Source organism: Engraulis encrasicolus, chromosome 22, assembly GCF_034702125.1.
Source record: "Engraulis encrasicolus isolate BLACKSEA-1 chromosome 22, IST_EnEncr_1.0, whole genome shotgun sequence".
NCBI lineage: Eukaryota > Metazoa > Chordata > Actinopteri > Clupeiformes > Engraulidae > Engraulis > Engraulis encrasicolus.
Window position 1 is genome coordinate 24,338,502 of NC_085878.1, and position 10,000 is coordinate 24,348,501.

The 10,000-nt window shown below is 47.5% G+C and overlaps 1 protein-coding gene across 8 annotated transcripts in view; it reads right to left on the reverse strand.

The window, feature by feature from the left end:
• Positions 1 to 10,000, reverse strand: part of arnt2 (aryl-hydrocarbon receptor nuclear translocator 2) — an 89,983-nt gene that overhangs the window by 15,272 nt on the left and 64,711 nt on the right. For all 8 annotated transcript variants that reach the window (XM_063188745.1, XM_063188744.1, XM_063188743.1 and 5 more), the window contains 2 exons: positions 1,301 to 1,376; positions 166 to 289 (listed from right to left, as the gene is read on the reverse strand). In XM_063188745.1, the coding sequence (XP_063044815.1) occupies positions 166 to 289; positions 1,301 to 1,376 (200 nt within the window). The remainder of the gene's footprint in view (positions 1 to 165; positions 290 to 1,300; positions 1,377 to 10,000) is intronic.

The following is a 10,000-nucleotide window of genomic DNA, read 5'->3' on the forward strand; positions in this document are numbered from 1 at the left end:
GGTTAAATCCAGAGAAAATGGAATATAGTGCTAATGTAATGTCATGTAACAGAACAGTGAGAGAGTCCTTAAATCCAGAGATGCTGGAGTACATGTCAGTAAATGTTACACCTTGTACTACACAAATGTAATCTATAACTGAAGGTGAGAGTGCACTGTACTTACATCCAGAGATGCCAGAGTACATGTCTGTGAAGCGCGGGTCCCTCTCTTGGGAGAACATGGCTTCTGTCTTGTCGATCGCCTTTCCAGTCTCGTGCACGCCCGCGGGCACACTGGCGACGGGCACCTGTGGAGAAAAACCAGGTCAGGTTATGCCAGGTCAGGGGAGAAAGGGCATGCACTCTACACTACACGGCAAAGCCAAGGGGTGACCAGGGGAGGCATGGCAATGATTGCATGCGTGTTTGTGTGTGTGCACGTTACAAAAAAGACAAACTGTGTGTGTGTGTGTGTGTGTGTGTGTGTGTGTGTGTGTGTGTGTGTGTGTGTGTGTGTGTGTGTGTGTGTGTGTGTGTGTGTGTGTGTGTGTGTGTGTGTACACTACAACGAAGGGAATCTGTGTGCGTGTGCGTGTGCCTGTGCCTGTGCGTGTGCGTGTGTGTGTGTGTATGTGTGTGATCCTCTAAGCTAGAGTGTTCCAGGTGTGTTCCAGGTGGGGTGAGTGTGTGCATGTGTGTGTGAGTGTGCCTGTATGGATATGGAGTGCTAAGCTTACTGTGGTTAATGTCACAGTTATATAACTCGGTTCTGGTCCAAATAGCACATTTTTGTCCTTGGACACAAAATAAAGTATTCCAGCGTGTGTGTCTGTGAATGTGCAGATGTGTGTGTGTGCGCGCTCGCGTATCCGTGCATGTGCTTGTATGTGTGTGTGACTGTGTATGTATTGTATGTGTGTGTTTGTCTTTGCATATACTATGTGTGTATATGTGCATGTGTATGCGTGTACATGTGTGCACATGTGTATGTGTATGTGCGTGTGTGTGTGTGTGTGTGTGTGTGTGTGTGTGTGTGTGTGTGTGTGTGTGTGTGTGTGTGAGAGAGAGAGAATGCGTCCATAATCTGTGTATACCAATGTGGGTGTTAATGTGTCTCTGAGGATGTGTGTGTGTGTGTATGTTTGCGTGTATTTGTGTGTGTGTGTGTGTGTGTGTGTGTGCATGTGTGTGTGTGTGTGATGTTTGTGTGTGTGCATGTGTGTGCGTGTGCGCGTGTGTGTGTGTGTGTGTGTGCGCACATGTGTGTGTGTGTGTGTGGCGATGTGTGACCGCCAGGGCATCAGGGTGAGCGTTCTTGCCTGTGAGAGGTCGTAGGCGGTCAGGCCGTCCCTCTGATGGACCTCCAACTCGGCCTGCTGCTGCTGCTGAAGCTGCCTGCAAACACGACACACACACACACACACACACACACACACACAAACGCACACACACACACACACACACACACACACACACACACACAAACACACACACACACACGCACCCATACAGAAGAGAGAGCCAAAGGGCTTGATCAGACACCACAGCAGCATAGCTCCTAGCACAAACACACCGCAGCGCGCAATGACCCAACAACAATCCCTCCTCCCTCCGCATGTGCGCGTACACACACGCACACACGCGCGCGCACACACACACACACACACACACACACACACACACACACACACACACACACACACACACACACCCATAAAAACATCAAAAGCCAAAACGAAATGACACCGCCGGTCCAGTTACGGCGTGCCAGGGGAGCCAAACTAAATCCACACCGCACATAAACAGCACATCAGCTGGACTACAGCGCGCGGCAAGAACGCCATGTCTTCGCTCATGTTGACTCTAACGGCACTGTTTCGCAGGGGTTTCAATTTCATGCCTGATTATTTTAATGCACGCGCGGAAATAAACAACATGACCGATGGTACCGCAACCCGGGCGAGGGGCCTCCAGAAGCACTTTAACAGAGACCGACCGACCGACCGACTGACTGACACGTCCACTTTCCATTCAAACTAAACTTAATTTTTTTGAACATGGGGACCTGGAAGAGTGTTGGTGGATTTTTTTTTGTTGCTCGCTTACTCGACTATGTCAAAAATTCCATCAATGAAATTTCCTGTTTACTAAAACTGCCCGATGTTGTGATTTTTTTTTCTGCATCTGGACGTCGCATAATGCTGCTGCTGTGTGTTTGTGGGGGAGTAGAGTGGGCAGGCACGGCAGGCTGGCAGGTAGGCAGGCGGGCAAGCAGGCTTGGACTCAAGAGACCCACCATGAGTCTTTTCCTATTGGTCACCTCGAGAGAAAAAAATACCTCCAAAACTAGGACACTGGCATGGCTTTAAAAAAAACACATCCAGGAGTTCTGGACTAAGAGAAGAGAAGAGAGGCTTTAATGAAGTCCAGGAGGAAAAGCAAGTCTCGTGCCGACTGGAGGCGGGACTCTCAAACCAATCACATATAGAAAATGTCTCCTGCTGCGAGAGGGCTTGGGTAGGTGAGTGTGGGTGCGTGTGCCTACTTGTGTGCATGTGTGTGCACGCATATAAATGTGCCTGTGTGTGTCTTTTCTGTGTGTTAGTGTGTGTGTGTGTGTGTGTGTGTGTGTGTGTGTGTGTGTGTGTGTGTGTGTGTGTGTGTGTGTGTGTGTGTGTGTGTGTGTGTGTGTGTGTGTGTGTGCATGAGTTTGTGTGTATGTGTGCATCTGTGAGTTTGTCTGTCTGTATTCTCATGCCTAGCGGTAGCATAGCACGCTCTCCCGCCTGCTGTCTTTGGGGTCGAGCTAGTGGCTGTTTACCTGCTGAAAAATGCCCTCTCCAAAAAGTCATGTCAGGGAAAATAATTGAACGCCATTACGGATTCATAGAAAAGTGCAAAGCCTTCTGCTGTTTGCCTCCCCCCACCTGCCGTGTGCTTGCAGTGCCGTGCTCCTGTTCTTGCTCTCCTATAAGGGCAGTGGACCTAGTGAGGCGCCCCATGATGTGAGTCACCACAGCTACAGTCACAGCCAGGCCCGCCGACAGGGCGGGGGACAAAGGGGTATGTTGTCCCGGGCCCAGGGAGATAGGGGGCCTGGAATTGAGTCCCCATGACATTGTGTACATTGGGTAGGGGGTCTCTTCAGATTACTTTTGTCCTGGGCCCAGCAAAAGCTGTCAGCGGCCCTGGTCACAGCCACCGCCACCGCCACCTCCACTGCCGACCCTTCTACAGGTGATGGCCACTTCAAATAGAGTGGAGAGCTGGCCACAGCAAAAAAAAGCCTAAATGATGGAAAATTACCCCCCCCCCCTCCAGAAAAGGCCTTTCATGTGGAGAAGTGCTTAGTGCTTCTGACACACTTTTGAATATGTGTGAAAAAACACCAAGGCAGATGTATGAAGAAAAAGGGGAAACGAGAGAGAGAGACAGAGAGAGAGAGAGAGAGAGAGAGAGAGAGAGAGAGAGAGAGAGAGAGAGAGAGAGAAGCAGACACAGACAGGGAGAAAAGGAGTGTGAGTGAGTGAGTGAGTGAGTGAGTGAGTGAGTGAGTGAGTGAGTGAGTGAGTGAGTGAGTGAGTGAGTGAGTGAGTGAGTGAGTGAGTGAGTGAGTGAGTGAGTGAGTGAGTGAGTGAGTGAGTGAGTGAGTGGTTTACTGTTGCTTTGCCAGGTGAAAAAAGAGCAGGAAGCCTTTGAGTGCAGCCAGGGTAACCTGAACCAACAGCAGAGACACAGATGGATAACACCCAAGATACTGCACCATACTTGAACTCTGGAAATTACACACGCAAGCAAAAGAGAGGGACAGAGAGACAGAACGAGAAACAGAAAGAATGAAATAGATAGAAAGAAGGGAGGAGATGCACTGAGAGAGAAAGAATGAAAGAAGGAAGGGGAGGCAAAAAAAAAAATCAAGACAAGTCTCAAAATACTAGCGATGCCAATTTTCCAGAGGAACTGAACTCACGCTGCCTCACTTCACGCTGAACCTGGCCGGGATGATATATGCCTGAAAAAACCCTCACGAAGGCGGCCGAGAAAATAAAGCAGAGGAGAAGGAGAGGTGAAGAGAGGAGAGGAGAGGAGAGGAGATGAGAGGAGAGGAGGGGAGAGGAGGAGAGGAGAGGAGAGGGAAGGAGAGGGGAGGAGATGAGAGGAGGGGAGGAGAGGAGAGGAGAGGAGAAGAGAGGAGAGGAGAGGAAAGGATTGGAGAGGAGAGGAGAGGATTGGAGAGGAGAGCGGAGGAGAGGAGAGGATTGGAAAGGAAAGGAGAATGGAGGAGAGAAGAGGAGAGGATTGGAGAGGACAGCGGACGAGAGGAGAGGAGTGGAGATGAAATGGGAGGGAAAAAATCTTTTCATCTGGGCCCCCAGTATGCAGGAGTTTATGATTTGTTGTTTCTGCTTGAGCAAGCGGCTCCGAACTCTCGGCTACATTAGTGGCAGCCAAGGCTGATGAAGAATGGCTTAATCAGGGCCACAGGGATGGTGACTCCCCCCTCATCACTGGGGAAGGGACTGTGTGTGTGTGTGTGTGTGTGTGTGTGTGTGTGTGTGTGTGTGTGTGTGTGTGTGTGTGTGTGTGTGTGTGTGTGTGTGTGTGTGTGTGTGTGTGTGTGTGTGTGTGTGTGTGTGTGTGTGTGTTTTCTTCCTGCTTGTTGCTGTACAGGCTGCTGGGCGTCTCCAGTTGTCATGATAATGAGGCAGGAGGATTTCTGCTGCTGCCCACATCTCACACAGGCCAGATGAGGTGGGCAGAAGGACTCGGGGTGTGTGTGTGTGTGTGTGTGTGTGTGTGTGTGTGTATTTATGTCTCCATATTTTTGTACGTGTATGTATGTGTATGTCTCCATGCGCGCGCGCGTGTATGTGTGTGTGTGTGTGTGTGTGTGTGTGTATTTATGTCTCCATATTTTTGTACGTGTATGTATGTGTATGTCTCCATGCGCGCGCGCTTATGCCCTTATGTCTATGCATTGTGTTACTTTTTCCACTAATGGGGGTGTGTCCTCCTCCCACAGCATCTGGTGCTGCATGTTTCTCTGCTACTGTACATACAGTACACGTTTGCAGAACGCTACTTTACCTGTTTGGCCTAATGGTTAGGGCAGCCGTGGCCTCATGGTTAGAGCAGCAGCCTGAAGATTATAAGGTCGCAGGTTCGAATCCCACCCTCACCTCTCCCTACACCTTCTACATCCAAGACTACTGTAAAGTGCCCTTGAGCAAGGCACCTAACCCCGCATTGCTTGAGGGACTATAACAAATTAGCCTGGGCGAAAGCGACTGTTGACTCCGTCAAACAGTCTGGCGAAAGCCAGGAGGAATACGTCTCCGTGGAAGGTGGGAGATGGTCTGATCTTATTCTGCGATTTAAAGTCATTGGAGTTCCGAATTCAAATTAAACCCCATATTGTGCTTTATTAGCATTACTGTTACGATATAGCGTCGCAAAAGCATACACATCACAAAACTAAAGTGTGAATATAGTTACTTTAACCAATCAATAACGGACTCAGGGGTGATAGTGAAAAAAAAATCATGAGCCTGAACTTTTCCCCCTGCTCTAACGACGACTACAAGATACTGCATAGCGACGTAACGTAGGCCTATTTAGACACATTATTCAAACATTTAATAGCCTGTGTATGACCATTATTCAAGCCTGATAGTAGAAGAAAACCCTGAACTTGTAACACTTTCTGAGATAAGAATACCCTAATGGCTAATTATTATCAATGTTTTTATTTTTGCAAACTCTGTCAAGCCTGAAATCAGGCATGGAGCCTGAATACTATCAGCCCTGTGGACTTCGCGGGTGAGTTCTGCGTCACCACTCTCAACTGTTTGCTGATTGGCTAAACAGTGAGCGAACCGAGCTGGGAGGCTTTTGCCAGACATGGTGCTGAGCCAAAATCTTTGGGTAAAGTACATAGGATGGCTTCGCCAGGCTAATAACCAATACCCTGTAAATAACTGTAAGTCACAGTGGATAAAAGCCTCCGCTAAATGTAGTGTAATGGAATGAAATATTTGCTTTTTAACAACGTCAGTGTGTGAATCAGTGATAGGCCACTAATGCCCTCAAGAGCTACAGAAATGCCACATGGGCGAGAAAAGACAGTTCAAGTAATTACTCTTTTTGAAATAAGGAAGCCTTTAGTTTTAGTAGATGATTAAACTAGACTTTGTCATTACACATGTATTAACACAGGGTAATGAAATGTCACACAGTACCGCTCATGAAGAGTTCAAATAGTTTTCAGTGCCTTTTGTGTGCACACCACGGCAAATGACAGTTCAGGTTATTATTATTCTTCTTTTTTTTTTTAGAGAAACCCAAGTGCACATACATTGGTATACAGGGGATGTTTCCTATAGGTGGGTATGCATGTTATGTACAGTGCATGCAATGCATATTCATATGCACACATGTTCTGCATAAAAAAGGAGGCAGGGCTGGAGTGGCAATCTGGCATACAGGGCATTTTCCCAGTGAGCTGATAGTCCTTACGGGCCGATGCTGCTTTTTTGACATTTTTTTCCTCCTTAGAGACTGGCCCACAATATCAATGGGCCAGTCCATTGGTCCATCTTTAGTAACGGCCAGTGGTTCCCAACCAGGGGTATGTTTACCACTGGTACTACACAAACACACTACAGAGGGTATGTGGGGAAAGTGTAATGATAACAAATGTATGAGATTATATAGGATTATGAATTAGGGGATGCTCATGGCATGACAAAAAGGCTTAGGGGGTACGCAAGACAGAAAAGGTTGAGAAACACTGTTATAAGCAGTGAACTGAGCTTATCACAATATACAGTCGTAGGAAAACCAGATGGGCTGTGATAAGGGCTGGTCTACGCCACACATGCCCGGGCTGTATGAGATATGAATTAGGGGGTGCTCATGGCATGACAAGAATGGGTAAGCAAGACAGAAAAGGTTGTGAAACACTGTTATAGGTCATGAACTAAGCTAACTGAGCTAAGGCAGTGAGCTGAGCTAATCATAACATAGCAGGAAAACCAGGAAGGCCGTGTGTTAAAGGGGTATGCCACTATTTTGGGGCTTAATACAGTTAAAATCGTTGGCCAGGGTTTATATAGTTAAAAGAGGGAGCATGTCGCTAAGCTAGTGAAAGTTGACTTTCACTAGCTTAGCGACATGCTCCCTCTTTTAACTTGTCTTAAAGCAAGACAACGCTTAACATGAAAAATAAGACACTTTACCACCTTTATAAACCTTGGCCAATGATTTTAACTGTATAAAGCCCCAAAATAGTGGCATACCCCTTTAAGAGCTGGTCTACGCCACAAATGCCCGGGCTGTATATTTGGTCCAAGCCTAGCTCTAAATGGGGGAGGAGAAGAACAAAAAGGCACTGGAATGCTTGAGGAGCAGACATCTGGACAGGAGGGAACCAGGCCCAGTGGGACGCAGCTTAGGGAGGACAACCTGTAGCACTACAGCCATCTGTGACAAAGCCAGCCAGATAAACACATCGCATCCAAACACAACAGCCAACAGCAGAAGGAATTTAACATGTTTTGCTTTGTTTAACATTTAATGTTCTTCTGCTTGGACTGAATAATGTATGCGCGTACACACACACCATGCGCAACACATGCAGTACGCCATGGTGTGCACATACACCATGCCCACAGCTGCATATGCAAACAGGCTCTAACACAGACACACTTGGTGAACAAACGCATCAACCTAATGCTGTACATGCATGAAGATATGCATGCACACATACACAGGTACATACAGCCCCGCCTCCCCCCCACCACCACTTACATACACATACACACACTTACACATATGGATACACACAACCATATGCACGCACGCACGCACGGACGCATGCACGAACGCACGCACGCACGCACACACGCACACACACACACATACACACGCACACACACACCTAACATGGCTGTGTAACAGGCATACACATGTTGCAGCTGTAGTCAAGGGCTATGTCTCAAATGGCGCACTTTTGTCAGTGCACTGACAGTCAGTGCATAGTGCACACAGTGCACTGAGGTCTTTAGTGCATAGTGTAGAGGGAAAATGTGAGCACTTTGCACTGTGCCCTCGCTGGAAGTGACGGCTGAGCATGCCATTAGCTTGCCAAAATATGAGTTGGCTACTGTTTACAATGCACAGCATCTGGTGCTTGTATTTTCATGTCCTTCACCCCAAAGGACAACAATCACACATACAATACTTTGGTTGGCATGTAAAGGTTGGTGTCCCATCAACATTACTTACAGAATTAGGAGACTGTTGACCAAACTCCTCTACTGAACTGAATGCCACATTTCCTCCCTGTCATTGTCAACATGGCCGCCGTTTAGTGCGTGCAGTGTTCATCATTCATGCACTGCATTTTACCGCCATTGTTAGGGGATCATCCTGGCACTTTCAGTGCACAGTCTCAACTGAAATTTTCAGCGTAAGCGCCCTATGCACTGAAAAACAGTGCCCGAAGTGCACAAGTGCAGCATTTGAGACATGGCCAAGGAGATGTTGATTGGTGCTAAACAAGTCTCGGCTCAGTCCGACTCTTACTGCCCTCCTCCGGTCGCTTTGTAAACGCAGGCTCTGGGTTTCAGACGGAGCCAGCTAGGAGCTAAAGTTAAAGTTTTTTTTTAGCCATTAAATACCTCAGGTTTATGGCCATAGTCTGGATGCGTCGCAGAAATTATTTGCCTTCGCTATCAGTTTCCGGCAGTAAAGCAGGAGTAAATTATGTGTGTGTAAACCATTTTCATACCCAATTTCTCCCCGCTGTGTGCCTCCTGCATACTAAACGCGCAATATTAAGGTCTTAGGAGGAGGCTGCACTGTCTGGGGCGGAAAGAAAAACGGCACGGCAAAAAAACAACCCCACACAGCAAAATGAAAACAACCACAAGGAAAACGGAAGTTAATTCCTTGTAGTTTTTATCAAAAGTCAAACACAACAAATTATGTGGCCCGGTTGCTCTGAGATTAAACCTTTACGTATGATGTGGCCTCTGATTAGATGTTCATCTCCTCAGGCCCACATGGCAAACATCAACATCCAGGCGACTCATTTCCAGGGCATGAGGTGCACTAAAGTGTGGACACAGCTGGTGTAGCTTTCAAGCCTCCACCTCCCCGTGCACTCAAGACGGTCAAGAGAGGCAGAGAGGTAGAGGTAGAGGTAGAGGCGGCCTCCAAAAACAGTGGAGGTGAAAGCTACGTGGGGATGACAGCCATGGAAGATTCTTAAAAGATCAACTCTCCAGAAAGAACTGAGGGACGTAGAAAAGGGATTTGCCCCTCCCCGTGCACTCGGACGCACAGAAAGGCAGAGAGGTAGAGGTAGAGGCTGCCTCCAAAAACACTGGAGGTGAAAGCTATGTGGGGATGACCAACGACCATGTTTCCTCTTGTATTGCTCTTCTTGGAAGTACAACTCTCCAGAAAGAATTGAAGGAAAAAGGTTTTTGCCTCAAACAGACAGAGGACAGAGAGTGCAGAGAGGCAGAGAGGCAGAGGCTGAGGTTCCAAAAACAGTGGAGGTGAAAGTTATGGCGGCCATGTTTTCTCTTACATTGCTTGATATTCTTGGAAGATCAACTGTCCACAAAGAAGGACGTAGAAAATTGTTTTTTGCCTCGAAAGGACAGAGAACCGAGAGTCAGTGGCCAGGACTCCAAAAACAGTGGAGGAGGCAGCCATGTTTCCTCTAGTATCGCTTGTAATTCTTGGAAGTTCAACTCTCCACAAAGAAGGATGTAGACAAAAGTTTTTTTTCTGCCACGGAACTGGAGAGGAAACAAAAACAAACCGATCTCCGATCTCAGGCCCACACACCTGCTGATGTGCTTAGAACTTGTTTTTGCTTTATCTTGCAACATAAAACTCTTGTGGACTTCTACACTCAGACATTTGCAGTGCTCGGATTAATCCTTATCATAGCTATCATCTTTCTGATGCCAAAAAAGGCTTGTTGACAGAGGGAGTGGGCACTG